Below are 22,675 nucleotides of genomic sequence, written 5' to 3' on the forward strand. Positions count from 1 at the left end.
TTAAATAAAATACAAAATAGGGCTGGGGATGTGGGTTAGTGGTTGAGTGTCCCTGAATTCAATCCCCCCCCCCCAAAAAAAAAAAAACCTTTGTGATGATGAACCCAAGGGTGCTCTATTACTAAGCCATACCTCCAACCTAAGTTGCCCAGCCTGGCCTCAGACTTATGATTCTTTTTTTTTTTTTTTTTATTGGTTGTTCACAACATTACAAAGCTCTTGACATATCATATTTCATATATTAGATTGAAGTGGGTTATGAACCCCCAATTTTACCCCAAATGCAGATTGCAGAATCATGTCGGTTACACATCCGCAATTTTATATAATGCCCTATTAGTAATTGTTGTATTCTGCTACCTTTCCTATCCCCTACTATCCCCCCTCCCCTCCCCTCCCATCTTCTCAGACTTATGATTCTATCTCAGCTTCCTGCCTGAGCCTCCTGAGTTGCTGGCATTATATGCATGCACCATTGTGCCCAGTAAAATAAAAAACAAAACAAAAGAAAAACTAAAAGTTTGGCAAATGTGTAGACATAATAGTACTCATCTCTTTGGTTTTAGGAAGGATGCAAGTTAAGCCACACCCAGCTGTTGTTAGCCCTGATCTCTTGATTTCTGCATGTAAATTGCATAGTATCTGATTTGTATTTTTAAATTGAGCAAACTGTTTAAGAGCAGATTAAAACAAATAATGTTTTACCTAAAAGCCTAAATGAGGATATAAAGATGATTGTGTAAAAAAGTACCTTTTTTGAGGCTGGGGATGTTGCCCCATGGCAGAGTGCTTGTCGAGCATGTGTGATGTCCTAAGTTTGATCCCTAGCACAGAAAAAAATACCATTCTTGTCAGTGTTCAGGTTTAATCATGTTCTTTTTTTTAGGACAGGCCCTAATTGGGAGGTTGCATAAAAATGAACTACTATGAGAAACTGAAAACAGAAATGATGGTTTTTAGTTGATGTGTAACAAGCAGAATGGGATTTTTTTTAGTATAAAAATTAGCTAATTTGGGATACACAATTTGAGTGTAGCAGCATCAGGGGAGAAAATTCCAGGCAGGAGAGTACTGTTTACATAATAACCACTAAAGGGCTGGGGATGTGGCTCAAGCAGTAGCGCGCTCGCCTCGCATGCGTGCGGCCTGGGTTTGATCCTCAGCACCACATACCAACAAAGATGTTGTGTCCGCCGAGAACTAAAAATAAAAATATTAAAAAAAAAATAATAACCACTAAATACATGAATTTGTTGGGAAAACATCATGTTTTAAATAATAAATTCAAATTTTGAATAGTTTTTGTTCACTGACCTGTAGGAGAATGTATTTTCTAGGTTTTGTGAAATATGGGGACTATTGTTTACTTTATTGATAATGGAAGCTACATAGTGACTTAGTTATTTTCAAAATGCACTGAAGAGCACTACTCTCCTTATATTAAAATAATAAAAAAAAAAAAGGAAACACTGCGAATAAACAAACACTTCCAAATCATTAATAACTGCAGGGGTTTTTTTCCTTTTGTAGTAGAGAGGTAATGCCCAGATACTGTTTCTTTCTTTTACTTTATTAGCTCCTGTAGATTTCATTCCATTTCTGTGTCAGGTGAATTTTTAGTTTTTATTTTTTTGTCAATATTGATATTAAAGATTGAATACAAGCCTCACACTTGCTAGGCAAGTGATTTACCACAGAGTTAACATCCCTAGCCTGACATTAAAATTTTTAAATGTCTAGTTCTGTCTTGTACAAAGGTTTTATGTGTAGTATGTGTGCACATGCATGGTTCTAGATCAGATTCGGGGCCTTGTTGGTGCTAGGCAAATGCTTTGCCATTGAGCCAAGTCCCCATCCCTGTTGAATTGAGTTTTAACTTCCCCTTCTTATTTGGGATTGAACCCAAAGGATGTGGTTCTCAGCTATGTATGAGATAGTTCTTGGCTGTGTATCAGAAAGTAGTACTGACATGTGATTCTCCCCCAAACAAAACTTTCTTCAGCACTCTTGAACATAGACATGTTTTCTTTAAAGATCAGAAAATAGCAAATTAGGGCCTGGACATAGTCAGAAAAGAGTATTCTTGTTTGGAGTTGACTGGGCTGTGAGGAAAGCCCTTTCAAAATCCTGATTTGCTTAGGACAGTCTGTACGGCATGTTTTCATTCTTCCTCCTTGCCTTGTTTCTCACCTGGTTGCTGTCTGCAGCTGCCACAGCTATCCAGCTGTAATGACTATTTTCCCTTGAGTGTGGTGCAGCTAATTGGAGGGGACAGTGATGTAAACACTGTAGGGTTGCTAGGACTAAGAGTGTTTCATAAGCCATGAAAGCAAACAAATCTTGTTTTATTGGTTAACCTTTTCCAAAACAAAATTTTTACTTTGAAAATGTGTTAAGTAAAATGACCATGATATTTTGAAAGATAATTTTTCTCAAAGGCAAATATTAAATATGATCACAAGTAGTAAACTATCAGTCCCTTGAATTAATGTTCTTTGTTTTTTTTTTTTTTAAAGAGAGTGAGAGAGGAGAGAGAGAGAGAGAATTTTTAATATTTATTTTTTAGTTCTCGGCGGACACAACATCTTTGTTGGTATGTGGTGCTGAGGATCGAACCCGGGCTGCACGCACACCAGGCGAGCGTGCTACTGCTTGAGCCACATCCCCAGCCCTGAATTAATGTTCTTGACTGTTTCTAGTAAGATGTGCCGATAGCTGTTGGCAAAGCTTAAGGGATTGGAAAATAATTTTGAACAATCTGATCTTGAAATCTTGTAATTAGTAAAATGTATCCAGGAGGACATTTCATTCTCTTATTAGTTCTTCAGACACATTCTGTAAGTAGAAAAATACAGATGGCAGAAGTTCTTGTGGAAGTCTTTTATAAAATAATCTGGTTTATAGTGAAAGCCTGTAAACTTTTTTTTTTCTGTTTTTCTTTTTCCTTGATAAGTTGTTCAGAGACTTGATAAGGTACTGAGGCTGTCCTAGAACTGGTGCTTCTCCAGCCTCAGCCTCTTCATTTACTGGGATTACAGGTGTGCCACCACCATGCTAGGCGGCGGCGGTGGCGGTGGCGGCGGTGGCGGTGGCGGCTGCTGCTGCTTCTTCTTCTTCTTCTTCTTCTTCTTCTTCTTCTTATTTTAACATTTTTGTAGTTGTAGATAGAGAGAATGCCTTTATTTTATTTGTTTTATTTTTAATGGTGCTAAGGATTGAACCCAGTGCCTCACACACGCTAGGCAAGCACTATGCCACTGAGCTACGACTCCAGCCCTTATTTTTTTTAATTTTTATATTGAGGCACAGTCATGTTAAGTTGCTGAGAGTCTCCCTAAGTTGCCGAGGCTCGCCTTGAATTTATAATCTGCTTCACCCTCACAAGTCTTTTGGATTATAGGCATATGCCAATGTTTTTAGCTGTGTGCATGCTTTGGAAGACAGATGTGGAAAATGTGATAATTTCTTTAGCATTTACAGTGGTATTAGTCAAAATGCCTCCTTTAAGGTTCTATCTCTAATTCCCCCCACCAAAGGGGATTTTGTTTGTGTAGAGTTCATGAGTCAAGACTTACTTGAGGTAGGTATCTCCTTTGCTAAATAAAATGGAGTAAGATGTTTTCCTCTTTCTCAAATGAAAGCTATAAAGCTGGACCCTTTGTAATGATGGACTACCCTTTGGTCTGGCTTTGTAAAAACGTGCACCACACATACACATTATGCTAACTCTGTGTATATTTTTTCCAGAATCTCGAAAGTTTACTTTTTGTCTTGCTAACCTATGAGAACAGACTTTTTTCCTTGTACAGTTGTTTAGTTCAGTTATATTAGCAAACATTGTAAACATAGTAAAAATAGTAAACTGCTTTTGTGGGCTAGGGTTGTGGTAGAGTGCTTGTCTAGCACCTGTGAGGCACTGGGTTTGATCCTCAGCACCATATTTAAATAAATAAATTAAAAGAATATATTGTGTCCATCTACAACTAAAAATACTTTTTAAAAATTTTACATTTATATACTATTGAATTTTTTTCCTTATAATAAATAGCTTTATTATTTCCACTAGTTGGAAAAGCAGTGTAGAAAGATGAAAAGATTAAGTCAAATAAAACATATACATACACAAATATGCACAGGATTCTTTTTGAACTAAAAATGTAATTCTGTTTCATGTGCTGTTTGCTGATAGCTTGCTTTTTTTTAATATTTATTTTTTAGTTTTAGGTGCACACACATATCTTTATTTCAATTTGATGTGGTGCTGAGGATTGAATCCAGTGCCTCACGCTTGCTAAGCGAGCACTCTACCACTGAGCCACAACCCAGCCCCAATAGCTTGCTTTACTTACATCATGGACCTTTAACTGTGTGTATCTGTATAACTACATACTGTTCCCTATATGGATATACTGGATAGTCTCCTAAATTAGATGTTCTGGAACAATCCCCCCTTCTACCCGCATTCTATTGACCATCATCTATAGATGAACATATGTATAATTATCAGTTTATTTTCTTTTGAATAAAGACCTAGAAGTAGAATTACTGATTTAAAAACTATACAAGTTAAAATTTGGACATCATTGCCAGGTAGCATTAGGAATGCTAAAATAGTGGCATGCTTGCTAGAACTGTACAAGAATAGATGCTTGTTGCTGGGCATGGTGGCACACACCTATAATCCAAGCAGCTCAGGAGGCTGAGACAGGACAATCACAACTTCAAAGCCAACCTCAGCAAAAGCAAGGTACTAAGCAATTCAGTGAGATTCTGTCTCTAAATAAAATACAAAATAGGGCTGGGGATGTGGCTCAGTGGTCAAGTACCCCTGAGTTCAATCTCTAGTACCAAAAAAAGAAAAAAGAGTATATGATTGTTCCACCTTTGCTTTTAAGGTGCCACCATCTTTTTTTTTTTTTTTTTTTTTTTTTTGTATGGGGGATTGGACCAGGTATGCTTAATCACTGGCTGCACACCCAGCCCCTTTTTATTTTTAATTGTGAGAAATGGTCCCACTAAGTTGCTTATGGCCTTGCTAAGTTGTTGAGGCTGGCTTTGAACTTGGAATCCTCATGCCTCAACCTCCCAAACCCCTAGTATTTTACAGGCATGTGCTACTATGCCTAGCTTAAATGCCTGTACCTTTAACCTTTATTAAAGCTTAGAGGTAGAAAATTACTTGTTTAAATTGTTTGTTTATTTTTACATCCTATTATATTTCATAATATTAAATGATATATTAAAACCAGTGATTAAATATAAACAGGTAGAAGTATGTAAAAGACAAATTTTTATTTAAAAAAAAAGTATTTTGAAGTCGGCTTTTAGTATTTTGGAAATAACTCGGCCTATCAGATGACTTTTTGTTTTCTAGTTCTAATACAATATTAGTAAGTTGTTTCCCCCCTTAAGATTTAAAAAAAATTTTTTTTAGCTGTAGTTGGACACAATACCTTTATTTTATTTATTTATTTTTATGTGGTGTTGAAGAATGAACCCAGCACCTTGCACATGCTGGGTGAGGCTCTACCGATGAGCCACAACCCCAGCTCTCTTAAGATTTTTAAAAGATTGAAATAATTATTACTCTTATTTGGGGTTTGAATTACTTCAAATTCTTTGTGAAATAAAGTAAGGTTATGAAAACGCAAGTAGAAACTAACGGGCCAACTTTGGGATTTTTCTTTCAACACTGCTTGATACTCTTTTGTTCATGAATGTCATCTCATTCTTAGCGATTTCTTTCTTTCTTTCTTTCTTTTTTTTTTTTTTAGAGAGAGAGAGAGAGAGAATTTTTAATATTTATTTTTTTTTAGTTCTCGGCGGACACAACATCTTTGTTTGTATGTGGTGCTGAGGATTGAACCCGGGCCGCACGCATGCCAGGCGAGCTTGCTACCGCTTGAGCCACATCCCCAGCCCCTCTTAGCAATTTCTTTATGTATGTGTGTGTGTATTATCATTAGGGGAGTGTAAATGTATTGAAAGAGGTGGTTATATAAGTTGTTTGATTCCTCATTAGAACAATTCCTTGAGGTTGAATTTTGGATGCTATGTAAAAAAAAAAAAAAAACCCACACCAAAACCAACCCAAATTTTAATGTAGTATTAATTTTTTAGATGATTTCTTTGGATAATTGCAATGATTTATTCTTGGAATTTCTAAGTAACTTTTTAGTCTTTGAATTAATCTATGTATTAGTATGGCTAAGGCATACTCCTCTGGTAAGTAAGAACTTGGGGAAATAACATTTACTGTATTTCTATGCTAGCTGAGGAAAGGACTCTGAGGTCGGAAAACATAGTATGTTGTCATATCAGTTAATATCTATAGGGGCTGGGGATGTGGCTCAAGCGGTAGCGCACTCGCCTGGCATGCGTGCGGCCCGGGTTCGATCCTCAGCACCACATACAAACAAAGATGTTGTGTCCGCCGAAAACTAAAAAATAAATATTAAAAAATTCTCTCTCTCTCTCTCTCTCTCAAAAAAAAAAATACCTATAAATATTTGTTCACTGTGTAGCAACAGAGTTTAGCAAGACGTTTATTGTCTTATTAGGAAAGTAGAACCATATGGAAAATAATGAAATGATATGCAGATGACTGGAAGTTGTGGATAGTTAGGTTTAAAAGATTCATCCATACACCCTGCATAATTGTTCACACTTTTAATGACAACTTTTAATAAGAACTCTTCTTTTTGATAGACTTCATGGGAGACTGTAGGGGGTAAGAAAAAGAATTTTGGTAAGGAAATTTCAGAAAACAAAGAGAACAGAGAGAAGAAAATTGAAAGAGATGCAAGTCGTGGACGGGTAAACAACATACGAAAAGGAAGAGGTGGCAGTCGTGGCAGAGAGTACTGTAAGTACTGAATCTTTTCTCTCCTCCTTTTTCAGAATTTTCATATATTCTGAAAAGCTGAAACAATAGTCCAAAGAATGCTCATAAATCTACTTTCTCAATGCAAAATTTCATCTAGTAATTAATATTAGTAATGAGCTGCATCAGAGTAGTTCTAGAACCTGTGAAGCAGTTTCCTGTCAGCACTAATGTGGGCTGTAGGTAGTTAATTGTACTGGGGTTGTGGCTCAGTGGCAGAGGATTTGCCTGGTATTTATGAAGCTCTGGGTTCAATCCTTAGGACCACATACAAAAAAATAAGCAAATAAAATAAAGACATGCTGTCCATCTACAACTACAAAAAAAAAAAAAAAAAGTTGGAGGTGTTGATTCACTGATATATGAAGCTGTTTTTTCTTCCCATTTACAGATAGGCAAGGGTTAGATCAGGAGGTAAGTTGAATAGGTAGAATTTTCTTTCTTTCTTTCTTTTTTTTTTTTTTTTTTTTTTTTTTTTGAGGCTTTACTATGTATTCAGTGGTACACATTATTCTTACTATGATATAATTAAAGATTTTCTTAATACTTTCCATTAGACCCAGATTTTGGCATCAGTTATCCTAAACAGCCCTTGAGATTTTGCTTGCTCATTTATTCCACTTATAATTACTAAGTAATAGATAATCTTTTTTTTTCTTTTTTTTTTTAAAGAGAGAGTGAGAGAGGAGAGAGGAGAGAGAGAGAGAGAGAATTTTTTTTTTAATATTTATTTTTTAGTTCTCGGCGGACACAACATCTTTGTTTGTACGTGGTGCTGAGGATCGAACCCGGGCCGCACGCATGCCAGGCTAGCGCGCTACCGCTTGAGCCACATCCCCAGCCCCTTTTTTTCTTTTTTTTAAAGAGAGAGGAAAGGGGGAGAGAGAGAGAGAGAATTTATTTATTTATTTTAGTTCTCGGCGGACACAACATCTTTGTTGGTATGTCGTGCTGAGGATCGAACCCGGGCCGCACGCATGCCAGGCAAGCGCGCTACCGCTTGAGCCACATCCCCAGCCCAGTAATAGATAATCTTATAGCCATATACCAATGCGTAAAACATTTAAAAAGTTTGCATTCCTAATATTTATACTTTTTTAAAAATTATTTTTATTTATTTTTTTATTATTTATTTTTTAGTTTTCGGCGGACACAACATCTTTGTTTGTATGTGGTGCTGAGGATCGAACTCGGGTCGCACGCATGCCAGGCGAGCGCGCTACCGCTTGAGCCACATCCCCAGTCCCCTAATATTTATACTTTAATAGAGCTGGGGATATCACTCAGTTGCAGAGTGCTTGCCTATCATGTGTGAGGCACTGGATTCAATTCTTAGCACCACATATAAATAAATAAAATAAACGTTGATAACTAAACAATATTTAAAAAAATGTTAATGAAAGTAGTGTGACATGTAGCAATTATAAATAAAATATTTTATATAATATTTTGGCAGATACTAAGATTGAATCTAGGGCCTTGTGCATGCAACCTTGCAGTCTACCACTGAGGTACATCCCCAGGTCTTATACAGTATTTTAGTAGTGTTATGTAGCAACTATTCTGTGGGAAAAAACAACGGCAGAAAGAGAGGTGAAGATTATGGGGAAGTTTATGGCAAATGTAAATGTATTGAAAGGAAGGCCTCACTGAGACCTTATGTGAGTTATGCCCTGAATAGAAGTGAGGGGAACAGGGGATGCTAGTATCTCTTATCAAAATTTCTGTATTATACATCATTTTTTTTAAATATCTATTTTTTAAATATTTATTTATTTATTTTGGTTTTTGGCGGACACAACATCTTTGTTGGTATGTGGTGCTGAGGATCGAACCCGGGCCGCATGCATGCCAGGCGAGCGCGCTACCGCTTGAGCCACATCCCCAGCCCCTATACATAATTTTTAATGACAATATAGATGAGGAAAAAGGGAGACTATATGTTGACACAATCTGGATATTTCACGTTTCCCAAGGACACAGTGTTTCTCTAGTATTGCTATTTTGTTGTTTTGTGCCTTTCCAGACATTGAGCTTAACTAATGAGCAAATTTTTTGTTATATTACATAGTTGTATAATGAAAGTGGCTAATTGAAGCAAACTTAATTTAGACTTTTTTTCATTTAGTCCTTGCTTTAATAGGTGTCTTAGTAAGGTTATATACAAAAGGTTTGAAACAAAACATAGATTTTTCTGTTTTTTTTTTTTTTTTCTCAGTTAGAGGTGAAGAGAATGGGATTGATTCTAATCAAGGGGACAAACCTTCAGACCGTGGCAAAAGAGCCCATAATAAAGGTAAGTCTGAATGAGTGTTAAGGAAATGGTTAGCGATGGGAGGAAGAAGGTAATCTTCATTTGGCTCTGAGTAGGGATGACTGTGTACTCTGAAAGAATGTTTGGTCTTCGAAAATATTAAGATGCATTTATCTGATGCCTGTGAATGAATTGCTTGGCTTATGTAGTTTTGGGAAAACTTATTGATTACTTTCAAATGAACTCAAAAACTTATGAATAATTTAAAACTAGAAATTCTGACAAGTCATTTGGATTATTATTTGGATTATTATTTTTTTTTTTAAAGTCATGTTAGATATTAATACATGTGTCTTACCTAGGTGATACTGTGTAAAATTTTTTTTAAAATTTTTGATGTCTGTTCACTATTTGATGATTTAATCAAGCTAATTAACATTTCATGATGGCACATAATTTTTTTTTTTGTTGTGATGCATTTGAAACATACTCTTAATTATTTTGGTATATATAATACATTATTATTGATTAAAGCCACACTATTGGTTCAGTTCATCTTCAAACTTATTCTTCCTGTGTAGCTGATACTTTGAGTACGAACTCCTTCTACCCCAACCTTCAGTAAACATCATTTTACTCTCTATTTCTATTAATTCAACATTATCTATCTATTTATTTATTTATATTTTTGGATTTGCGGATTGAACCCAGGGCTTAAGGCATGCTATGTAAGCACTCTACCACTGAGGTACACCTGAGGCCTTCTAATTTTTTGATATGGGGATTGAACCCAGGAGTGCTAAATAGTCAGCCACATTCCCAGGCCCTTCTAATTTTTATTTTGAGATAGGGTTTTGCCAAGTTTCCCAGAGTGACTTTGAACTTGCAGTCATCCTGCCTCAACCTCCCTCATAGCTAGGAATATAGGCACCACCTTGCCTGGCACCTGTCATTGGTTTTGAATTTTTTTGTTTTTGAGTTTTAGGTGTCCATATATGTATAAATAACATCCATAAAGTCCCAGATGTTTTTTGTTGTTATTGTTGGCTATGTGTTTGGTGTCATATCCAAGAAATTATTGCTAAATTCAATATTATGGTGTGTTTGATCTGTTTTCCAACAGGAGTTTTGTAGTTTTAGCTTTTAATTATGGGTCTTTCCTCCTGTCTTGTGTGCTGCCATTGTTCTCATTAATCATTGTCCTATTACTAGAAACAATGTTTAGTAACACTGTGAAATTACTTAGGTTCCTTTTTCTGGTTTTCATTTCATTTTTTAGTGAAATTTAGTAGTGGTTCATGATGTCATATTGTATTGTGCTAGTTTTTGGGTTTGTGTGTTTCTAGGGGTTTTGCCTAGCTAAATTGCTGAGGGTGGCCTCAAGCTTATGATCCCCCACCCTGCCTCAGCCTCCTGAGTCACTTGGATTACAAGTGTGCGCCATCATGCCTGGTTCACTCCATAGCTTTAAAAAAATGCAAACCAGGGCTGGGGATGTGGCTCAAGCGGTAGTGCACTCGCCTGGCATGCGTGCGGCCCGGGTTCGATCCTCAGCACCACATACAAATAAAGATGTTGTGTCTGCCGATAACTAAAATAAATAAATAAATAAATAAATAAATAAAATGCAAACCATTTTATAATATAACCTATGTTCAGCAGTCACGTTTTACAGATATTACATATTCATAACTAAATTTTCTCTTACCTTTGAACTTCCTAACTTGGGTGGGTAATTGTTTCAACAAGGAACCAGCACATTAATGTCATGGGTGGGAATGTTAGGGCTAGTAGAAACAACAATGATACTGTGTATGTGGTGAATATAGGATGAAGTTGATGAAGACATAATTAGTAAAGCATATTTTTGTTTGATTGAAAGGATTTGGACGTGGCAGAGGGAGAGGAATAGGAAGATTCTCAGCCCAAAGCATGGGGTAAGTCACCTTCAACCTATTTTTGTAATTATTTTCTTCCTTTGCTGTTACAGTAGTTTCCCTTCCTGTTTGTTGTCCCCAGAGTTTTATATAACAAGTAAAATAGTTCAAATGAAATTGATGTTTCAAGGGAACAAAAAGGAAATTAATGTTTCAATGGGCATTAGAGCAGGGTATCTAGCCTTGACACCATTGACATTTTCAATTTAAAAATAATTTATTGAGGTAGTGGGGTGTTCTGAAAATTGCAGGATGTCTCACATTCTTCTTCTCCTTATTTGATGTCAGTAGCATGCCTTCTGAAGTGTGATACTCAGAATGTACACATTGCTAGATGTTCCTGGCATGTGCGTCTGTGCATGTACATAATCTGCCTTGGTTTGGAACCACTGCATAGGAGTTGGTAAATCGAACACTTCTCCTTCATTGATAAGTACATGTAATGATTACTCATAACCAAGTGGTATTTTTGTCCTAAATTATGATAGTAAAGAAAAATGTACTAAATAGGTGCTATAATTAGTAGTTTATGATTGTGTCATTGTGTTTGGGTTTTCTTTCTTTTTTTAGTACTGGGGGTGACTTTTACCACTAAGTTACATCTCCAGCCGTTTTTATTTTCCTTTTTTGAGCAAGGGTTTCACTAAGCTGCTTAGGGCATCCCTAAGTTGTTGAGGCTGGCCTGGAACTCCTGTTTCAGCCTCCTGAGTCACTGGGATTACAGGTGTGGGCCATTGTGTCCAACAGTGTTTGGGTTTTCTTTTTCATCATTTGGCCTTAAAAACCTTAGTTTACACTGGATTTTTAAAATATTTTTTAAAAATTGAAGATGGACACAGACCTTTATTTATTTTTACGTGGTGCTGAGGATTGAACCCAGTGCCTCACACATGGCAGACAAGCATTCTACCTCTGAGTCACAACTTCAGTCCCCGCTGGATATTTTTTTTAAAATTGTACTAAAAAATCTTAGGGTGGGCTGATGGTGCAGCTCAGTGGTCGAACACTTGTCTAGCATGTGCTGGGTTTGATCCTCAGCACTGCCAAATAAAATAAAACAAAAACTTAGGTTAAGCCGGGTACTGTGGTACACTGTAATCCCAGTGATTTTGGAAGCTGAGCAGGCAAGGATATAGCAAATTAGTCAGGGCAAATTAATAAGACCCTCTCTCCAAATAAAAAAAAAATAAAGAGCACTGGGAATGTAGCTCAGTGATAAAGTACCCCTGGTTTCAATCTCCAGTACTGCAAGAAAAAAACAAAAACAAAACAAAATTTTAGGGTAGCCTTATGGTGAAACTAAGGAAGGAAGGGAGTAGTTCCAGGAAAAGCCCTGTGTCTCTCCATGGCTTTCAGGTGGTACTCTTGGTCGATTCCTTCTCAAGTTGTTGGTACCTCCTGTCATCCTGTTTTCTGCCTGAGCAAATTAAGGAAAAAGAGGAGGGATGAAAATACATGTTTAAAACTGGCAAGAGGGGATGGGGACGTGGCTCAAGCGGTAGCGCGCTCGCCTGGCATGCGTGCAGCCCGGGTTTGATCCTCAGCACCACATACAAATAAAGATGTTATGTCCGCCGAAAACAAAAAAAATATTAAAAACAAACAAACAAACAAAAAAACTGGCAAGAATGTTAAAATATCCAAGTATATCCCATTACCTTTAAACTATTTTGTGGATTTTTCTGTTTACTTGTTTTGTGAAAATTTTAAATTAGTTTTTATTTTGACCTTTGCTTACCTTATGGGGTTGTTCAGTAGAATTTTAATGAATGTATCAGAGATGTTGAACAAAACCTTTTCTTGTCTATATGCATTGGTGCTATAAAAGAGGACATAATTTTTTTGTAAAAGATTCATAATTGAGGGGAATGGAGGAAGGGAGGGAAGGGAATAGTACTGGGGATTGAAATGGAGAAATCTTTTTTATGCATTTCTGAATATGTTTAAAGGAATCCCATTATCATGTATAACTGTCGTGCACTAAAAAGTAAAAAATAAATATACCATAAAAAGAAAAAAAATTACTCCCCCCTCCAAAAAAATAAAGATTCATAACTGGGCCTGGGGCTGTAGCTCAGTGGCAGAGCATTTGCCTAGCATGTGTAGGCAATAGGTTCTATCCACAGAACCACATTAAAAAAATGTGAATAAAATAGAAGTATTAAAAAAAAAAAGAAGAAAAGACTTGTTATGTATTAGTTTTCTGTGGGACTTCCTATTAATTCCTTTATTTTGACTTTAAACATTCCTAGGTCTCTTGTTTGACTATTAACCGATTCTGTTTGGCTTCCAAGATCACAGGAGATTGGGCATGTTCAGGGTGGTATGACCGTAGACATGTTTCCAGTCTCTATGGCTACTTTAAGATGCAGAGACCATGTTGTAGAAAAATAGGGCCATGTTGCAAGGGTATATGGAAGATCTCTACCTTTTTAGAAGCTCTGCATCCTGGAGGCTAGATGAATTCACTGCAATTAAATAGTGGAAGGAGGGAGAAGATTTTACAATGGCTGCAAGGAGGAACTGGGCTTATTTTATGAGAAGATTGTGTACAGTTAATTTTGTGGTTTTGGTGCTTGCTTCATTTGCCTTTATTTTTTCTTATTTTAAACTCCAGGACATTTAATCCTGCAGACTATTCAGATTCTACATCTACAGATGGGTGTGGGACAAAACTAGTAGTTTGGGAAGCTACTCAGAATGGTGCAGAAGAGGGACCTGGTAAGTGTTCTGTTTTTGTTAGAGATGGGTTTTAAATGTTTGGGAGTTTTATATTGTCCTACAAAGGTAAAGCCCACGTGTGCTAATGGAGACTAAACTGAGAATGATCTTAGTTGGTTCTTACCTCCAGAGTCTCTCACTTATAAATCTCCTTGATAAGTTTGATTTCCCCCCCCCTTTCTGAACTCTGAGAAAGAGGCCGTATAAGGAAATCTGTATAAATCAATATCAAGCCATACTTAATTTCAGAATGTGTAGCATACATATACAGTTTCATTGCCAAAGACTTTTTACTGGAATGGAAATATTTAAACATTGTTAATGGTGTATAGTAAAATTTGGTGAGATAGTTGGGCACACTTCTACATGCTTGTCATCTAACTATTTGGCGTTTGAGGTAGGAGGATCGCAAGTTTGAGGCCAGAACTAAGCAATGTAGTGAGACTCTGTCTGAAAATGGAAAATAAAAATAAAAAGGCTAGAGATGTAGATTAGTGGTAAAACCACTACTACATTTGATCCCTATTACTGTAGACAAAAAGAATTTTTTTTTTAAATTGGCCAGATAAAGAGAGATAGATCATAGATGGGTTTAGGGCAATATTCTTTTTGAAGGTTTTTCTATATCTTTGCTGTTAGCAGATTATTTCTGAAATTTATGGGCAAATGTTTACATAGAGCTCTTCAGAAGATTTATTGGTAATAATATACACAACTGAGATTATATTAATAAAAACATAAATAAATATTAACTGAATGAAATATGACCCCAAACATAGGAAGTTATCAAAAGACAAAACATCCATAACATGAACCCTGTGTAAAAAATGGCTCGTACCTTTAATTCCATTCAACTTGGAAGGCTGAGGCAAATTTTTGGTCAGCCTGGGAAGCTTAGTGAGACACTATTTTAAAATTAAAAATAAAGGGCTGGGGATGTAGCTCAATGTTAAAGTGTCCCTGACTTTAATCTCCAGTAAGACTGGGTATGGTCAGAATGCTAATTTATAAATTTGGTTTAAAAAATAGTATCTGCCAAACAGAATGGAAAGTTCAAGTGGGAAGGGAGCTTGGTTAACATGGAGAATGAAAACAATGAAAGGTTATGAAATTGAATGTTCAGGAGTCATCAGTCTTAAGCTTCATTGCTTGAGTCACAGTATCTTTTCACAGTATGGATTGTAGTAAGTTTACTTCTCCTTGGACAGTTAATGCAACGTTTACATATAGGTGCCCCCCACCTTATTGGGTGGGTATGTTTCAAGGTACCTAAAACTGCAGATAGTATCCTTTTGTGTGTGAATATGCACACATACTATGTATTTTTTTCCTATACACATATACACATATACTGATCCACTGTTAAGAGGTTTATAATAATAGCCTCATAGTAGAACAATTAAAACTATACTGGGGGCTGGGGCTGGGGCTGTAACTCAGTGGTGCCTGCCTTGCATGTGTGAGGTACTGAGTTCAATCCTCAGCACCACATAAAAGCAAATAAATAAATAAATAATTAAACAAACAAGCATATTGTGTCCATCTACAACTTAAAAAAATTACAGGATTTTTTTTTTAAAAGTTATGAGAATATAGTTGGTCTTTCTGGAACTTACCATTTAATATTTGTGGACTTTGTATGGCTATAGAAATTGAAAACACAGATGAAGGGGTGGGATTGTGGCTCAGAGGTAGAGTGCTCGCCTAGCATGCGTGAGGCACTGGGTTCGATCCTCAGCACCACATAAATATAAAATAAAGACATTGTGGCCGCATATAATTAAAAAATAAATATTTAAAAAAAAAGAAAACACAGATGAAGCAGGACTACCTGTACTTAGCTTTGACTCTGTGTTTCAAACGCTGACCATTTTCTTTCAAGGGTACTTACATTGTCTTGATATTTAAAAATTTTAATATTATATTCATCTAACAACCTGGCTTCAAATGCTCACTCATAACACAGCTTAGGATTTACCAAAAAAAGTTATTTTGATTTGGTAACAGTGATGCAAAAACTAACTAAAACATTTTGTCTTCTTTTTTCTTTCTAAACTGTAACTTGTAAAAACATTATTGTATGAAGGTGTATGTGGGTTTACACTGATATAATAAAAATACCTTTGGGGGTTGGGGTTGTGGCTTAGTAGTAGAGCACTTGCCTTGCATGTGTGAGGCACTGGATTTGAATCTCAGCACCACATATAAATAAATGAATAAAACAAAAGTCCATCAGCAACTTAAAATTGAAAAAAAAAGTATAAAAAATACCTTTGGGGGGGGGAGTGTTTTTTTTACTTAAATATATGAATGTTTTATTTAAAAAGTTTGCCGTTAGGGCCACATGCCGAAGTGCACATGTTATTCCCAGAGGTTCAAGAGGCTGAGACAGGAAGATTGAAGATTGAAGGTCAGCCTTACCCTAAGCAATTTAGTGAGACCCTTTCTTTCTTTTTTTTTTTTTTTTCCCGGTAGTAGGGTTAGAACCCAAGGACACTTAACCACTGCCCCACATTTCTAGCTCTTTTTATCTATTTTTTAAAATTTTAACATAGGGTGTTGCTAAATTGCTTTAGGGCCTTACTAAATTGATGAGGCTAGCATCTTGAACTTGTGATTCTCCTGCCTCAGCTTCCTGAGTTCCTGGGATTACAAGCAGGCACCACTGTGCCTGGCAAGTCCCTGTCTTAAAATAAAAAATAGAACTGGAATGTAGCTCAGTTGTAAAGCCCTCTGGTCTTAGTCCCCAGTACAAAAAAAAAAAAAAAAAAAAAAATTTTAAACAGTGTTAGATATGTTATATGGCTGGGAGATGTAGCTCAGTGGTTGGTATGTATATACAAGGTCATTTATAAAATGATTATAATATTTTCTGTTTTTATAAATGATAGCTAAAAAAATTATTATTTTTTTATATTTTCATATCCATTTGACAAGATTTTGAAAAACTTATAGATTGGAATTCAAGGTGCTACAGAATGCTGGCCAGCTGTACTGATTCCTATTAGGAGCAGTTGCTAATAGTTTTTTATTTAATATCCATCTTCTTTCTACCTTTAAGAAAATACCTTTATTCAGAGACATTCATATTTTACTTATGTCACTTCTGGAGAAATCATGATGAGACAACACAAAGGATCAGATTAATTAATTAATTAATTAATTCAATTATTGAATTGAATTTTTAAAAAATATTTATTTATTTATGTATCTTTAGTTTTAGGTGGATACATTAGTTTGTTTTTATGTGGTGCCGAGGATCGAACCCAGTGCCTCATGCATGCTAGGCGAGCACTCTACTGAGCCACCACCCCAGCCCCTTGAATTGAATTTTATTAACAATTCACAGACACAGCTGTCAAGAGATACTGAAGAAGTAGGCAGGAGGTATTTGGGATCCATGGTTTTCATTCTGGGCAGACATGTCCCTGTGGTTCAGAGTAATAGCTGAGGTTTGTAAGCAACATATATAGGTTTCTACACAACCAGAAATATTTTCAATTTTGAATTATCTACATTTTTTTATCCATAGAGTAGCATAGTATTTATGACAATTTAGAGGAACCTGTGCTATTTGAATCCATGTATTTTGTGACTGTTTGCCATAACTGATCCTAAGTTTAGGATATTCTATTAAAAATGTTCCATCAATAAGGATTCTTCCTCAGAAACACAAAGAAGTTGGATGTTAGATTATTAACATGATGTCAAGGGAGTTAGATTTGGTTACCTCTGTTCCTTTTTTTTTTTTTTTAAGCAGAAGTGTTTCCCTACCTTTTTTTTTTTTTTTACACACAAACTAGAAGCAAAATGGGATTTTGCATGTCAGATGCTTAATCCCTTTCTTCCCATGAAGGAACTGAAAACATCCACAGTCCCTTTTTCTAGAAGTGGTTATGGTTAATGCTTTGATTCCTTACTATTTAAAAGTAATTTCTATAGTTAATGTGTTTACATGCATACTTTAAAATGTAGGGGAATAAATGTTGTACATACATAAGTTAGCATTTTTGTATAGCAACATTTTTCTTCAAAGCACTTATAAATGTTGTATGTATAATATTCTGTGAGAACTGTTTGAACACATACTTTCTACCTGTTCCAGCTCCTCTGGACTTATTATGGTAGCATACCTGATCAGAGCAGCAGAATTGTTAATTTTGGGGGGGATCTGTGAGGAAACCATGCATTGGATCTACTATTTTTTATTAAAGGGTCGCATCTCTAGATTCGGTAATTCTGTAATTCATGTGAATTAGGGTCTTGGGCAAATCTGCCTTAAAAACGAATATTGTTTCTACTTTAAGGCATTTTATAAGAAATTAGTTAAATGTTAAATGCATTTTTTTAAAATGCTGTGTTTATATATATATATATTTTTTTGATAGTTTCCAGCTTGTATTTCCTTAATCATGGTAGGATTGCTTGGGTATTACTTAATTGATGTGGAATCAATTTGAGACATATATTTAATTTTATGTATGTAATGCTAAGTTGCATTTGGAAACATTCCTGATTTTATTGAGAATAGATTAAGAATGTCATATTTCTTGAGTTATAAACTGATTGCTAAAAGGGGTATATGATTTTTTTTTTCTTGCATGGTACACGAAAAAGAATCAGTAGGATTAAGGATGATATTTGACTTTGAGCTGTATTCTTTGGTTTTCATTTCCAACAGATGCCTGGAAGAATTCTGTGGAGGAGTGGCCAACAGAGGACTGGAATGAAGATGTAAGTGTTTGGTGTCAGATCAGACCCATCTTTTGGTGTTTGGTGTGGGCACCTGTGCTTGGGGGAAAACTGGATCCTTTATTTCATCTCGGCTTCTTTTACTAGCTGTATTCTTAGAGCTACCTGTCTTTTTAAGCATATGATTCTTAGAAGGCAGTTGGTTGGATCAGGTTTGCAAGGATCATGTGGTTTTATCATATGTCTGCTAAAAAGTGACATATGTTAAATAGAAATGAAATCATTTTTAAAGTGTTTTCTGTTTTATTTATATTGATAGCCAACTGACTGTAGCCTAAATTTGTGGAGTAATCCTTATTCTTTAAAGTGTTTTTATGAAAGGAGAGAGTCTTATGTTTTGGCTCATGGTTTAAACTAACCTGTGTAAGTTGTTCTGATTCCCTGCTTAACCCCCATTTTTTGGATACATAAACCCCCACGCCACCCCCAGAACTGGAAATGGAACTCAAGGCCTCATCCATGCTAGGAGTACTTGGGAAAGAAGCAGCATCATTTCTACCTGACTTTTTTTGTTGTTGTTGTTGGTACCAAGGTTTGAGCCCAGGGCACTTTACCACTGAGCACATTCCCAGCCCTTTTTATATTTCTGTTTTTTATTTTGAGACATTGTTTTGCCAAGTTGCTTAGGGCCTCACTAAGTTGTTGAGGCTGGCTTTGAAAATTTTTGATCCTCCTCAGCCTCACCAGTCACTAGGATTATAGGTTTGTGCCACCATGTCTGGATTTACCTGAGTTGTTTAATGACATTAGGCAGGGCAATTTTTCCAGATTCTTGGTTTTTTAAATTTTTTTATTTGTGAAGAGAGGAATGAGCATTCCTTTACATACAGCATCATTTGGCTTCCAGGCACTGTTTTAGAAACTCCATAGTGCCCACCCTAGCTATTTGGGAGACTGAGGCAGGAAGATCACAAGTTCAAAGCCAGCTTTAGCAACTTAGTGAGCCCTAGTCTCAAAATGCAAACTAAAGAAGTCTAGGAATATAGAAGTAAAGTGTCCCTGAGTTTAATGTTTAGTACTAGTGGTGGTGGTAATGGGGAGACCAAAATAAACACTCTAGTGGGCTGAGATGTGGCTCAGTGGTAGAACGTTTGCCTTGTTCACACAAGGTACTGGCTTTCATCCCCAGTACTGCCAAAAAAAAAAAAAAAAGCCTTTAAAAATAGATGAAACATTGTAATATAGATTCATGTTTACCTTGCAAAAATTAAGGACTTTTGGAGGGGATGGACATATTGATCAGTGGTAGAGTATCCTGTGTGAGGATCTGGGTTCAATCACCAGCATCATCAAAAATAAAAGTATATGGGGCTGGGGATATGGCTCAAGTAGTGGCATGTGTGAAGCACTGGGTTTGATCCTCAGCACCACATAAAAATAAAATAAAAGCTAAAAAAAAAAACCTTAAAAAATAAAAACATAAAGGACTTTTTTTTTTTTTTTTTTAAATAAACGAATTCTGGCTATGTTGCCTATGCTGTCCGTAAATGCCTAGGCTCAAAGGATCCTCTGCCTCTTCTTCCCAAGTAGTTGAGACTGACTATTGGGCATGCCACTTCACACTGTTAAATAATAACAAAGCATTCCCCTTCCCCGTATGGCACTGGTGATCAAACCCAGGGCCTAGAGCATGCTAGGTAAGCACTCTACTACTGAGCTATATACCTCCAGCCCAGAAATGTTACTTTTAGTGAATTCAATTACAGGTGTTTCTACAAAACTTAGCACTTATTATGTTTTTAAAATTACTACTAAATCTGGCTTATAGGGGAGGTGCTGTAAGAGTGAGAGAGTAGGTATGCTCATTTGATTGGAAATTTAGGAAATTTAGGGTATATGTTTATTCTTCTATATACGAACCATACTTCCTTGTGGTATGATGTTATCTACTCCTGGCTGTCCTAGATTTTGGATCATACAGATATAAAATATCTGTAATAGTGAGGGGCCAGACTAGATACATGATAATTTGAATTAGTGGAGGAGTGGGCACTAGTGGCAAAGGGATGTTAAAGTGAGTAGTCTATGGTATCTTGCCTTATTTTAAAAAGATCTATTTTACTGTGTTTTTTGTTTGTTTTGTTTTGTTTGTTTTTTGGGATGGGGATTGAACTCAAGGTAACTTTACCACTGTGCTATGTCCCTGGTCGTTTTTCTTTTTTGAGACAGAGACAAAGTTGCTGAGTGTCTGGCTAAATTGGTGAGGCTGACATTGATCTAGGAATCCTGCTCAGCTTCCCAAGTAGTTGGGATTCCAGGTTTGTGTCACCACACCTGGCTTAAGATAGAATTCTTTTTTTTTTTTTTTCCTATTTTATTTTATTTTATTGGGGCATTATAGTTGTACATAATGATGGGATTTGTTGTTGTATATTTGTATATTCACACACTATAACAAAACAATTTGACCATTATGACTTCCCAACACTTTTTCCCTTCTTCCTCTTGCACCACCCCCACTATTGATCTCCCTTTGATTTTCATGAGCTCTCCACCCCCACACCTTTCCTTTTCCTTTTTTCTGACTTCCACATATGAGAACATATGACCCTTGACCTTCTGAGTTTGGCTTTTTTTGTTTAACATAATACTCTCAAGTTCCATCCATTTTCCTGCAAATGACATTATTTATTTATTTATTTATTTATTTTTTGAGAGAGAGAGAATTTTTTTTTTTAATATTAATTTTTTAGTTTTCGGCGGACACAACATCTTTGTTATGTGGTGCTAAGGATCGAACCCGGGCCGCACGCATGCCAGGCGAGCGCGCTACCTCTTGAGCCACATCCCCAGCCCTAATTTAATTTTTCTTTATGTCTGAATACAGCTCTACTGTGCATAAACACCATGGTTTCTTTATCTATTCATCTGTTGGTGATACCTAGGCTGGTTCCATTGTTTGACTATTGTGAATTGTGCTGCTGTAAACATGGGTATGCATGTATTGGTTTAGTATGACTTTCATTCTTTAGGATAAATACCGAGAAGTAGAATCTGAGTCATGTGGTGGTTCCATACCTGATTTTCTGAGGAACCTCCACACTGATTTCTATAGTGGTTGTACTAATTTACAATCCCACCAACAATGTAAAAAGTTTAGTTAGTCCTTTTTCTCCACATCCTCTCCAGCAGTTAATGTTGTATTCCTAATGATGGCCATTCTGACTGGGGGAAGATGAAATCTCAGTATAGTATTGATTTTCATTTCCTGATATGTTAATAATGTTGAACATCTTTTTATATTTTTGATGGACTTTTTTTTTTTGTACCAGGGATTGAACCCAGGGGCACTTAACCACTGAGCCACATCCCTAGCCCTTCTTTTATATTTTATTAGAGACAGGGTCTCGCTGAGTTGCTTAGAGCCTTGTTAAGTTGTTGAGTCTGTCTTTAAACTCTCTGATCTTCCTGCGTCAGCCTCCTGAGTTGCTGGGCTTACAAGTGTGCTCCGTGGCACCTGGCGATATTTGTATTTCTTCTTTTGAGACATGTCTGTATAATGCATTTGTCCATTTATTAATTTTTTTTTTTTAGGTGTTTGGTGTTTTTGTTTTTTGTACTGGGAATTAAACCTGGGGCATTTAACTACTGAGCCATATCCCAGCCCTTTTTATTTTTTATTTTGAGACAGGGACTCAATATGACACTTAAGGCCTTGCTAATTTGCTGATGCTGTCCTTGAACTTAGGAACTTAAATTTGTAAGTTTCCTTAAGGCAAAAATAGATTCATAGGAGGGCCTTAAAATACTACTTCAAAATAGGGTGCAGCACAATTCCTTGTTGAATCAGTGTCAGTTGAGCACCTTTTGGTGTCTGCTCTGGCTCTACTTTTGCATATTACTGTCTTGGGAAATCTGATCTTATAGTGTTTCAGAATTCTGAGACCTATAGGGCTGATAAGAATTATAGGAACTCGGGCTGGGGTTGTTGCTCATCATTAGAGTACTTGCCTAGCACGTTTGAGGCGCTGGGTTCGATCCTCAGCACCACATAAACAAACAAATAAGTAAATAAATGAATAAATAAGTAAATAAAGGTATTGTGTCCAACTACAACTAAAAATATATATGTATTGTGAAAAAAGAATCACATTTTTATTAGTTTTTTCCAATTTATCTCATTAGAAC

At 36.2% G+C, this 22,675-nt stretch overlaps 1 protein-coding gene across 7 annotated transcripts in view; it reads left to right on the plus strand.

The window, feature by feature from the left end:
- Nucleotides 1-22,675, plus strand: part of UBAP2 (ubiquitin associated protein 2) — a 107,236-nt gene that overhangs the window by 45,268 nt on the left and 39,293 nt on the right. For all 7 annotated transcript variants that reach the window (XM_081272160.1, XM_081272162.1, XM_081272163.1 and 4 more), the window contains 5 exons: nucleotides 6,709-6,865; nucleotides 9,102-9,179; nucleotides 11,020-11,074; nucleotides 13,692-13,795; nucleotides 18,477-18,529. In XM_081272160.1, the coding sequence (XP_081128286.1) occupies nucleotides 6,709-6,865; nucleotides 9,102-9,179; nucleotides 11,020-11,074; nucleotides 13,692-13,795; nucleotides 18,477-18,529 (447 nt within the window). The remainder of the gene's footprint in view (nucleotides 1-6,708; nucleotides 6,866-9,101; nucleotides 9,180-11,019; nucleotides 11,075-13,691; nucleotides 13,796-18,476; nucleotides 18,530-22,675) is intronic.

This window comes from Spermophilus citellus (genome assembly GCF_964194105.1).
Source record: "Spermophilus citellus genome assembly, chromosome: 2".
Taxonomy (NCBI): domain Eukaryota; kingdom Metazoa; phylum Chordata; class Mammalia; order Rodentia; family Sciuridae; genus Spermophilus; species Spermophilus citellus.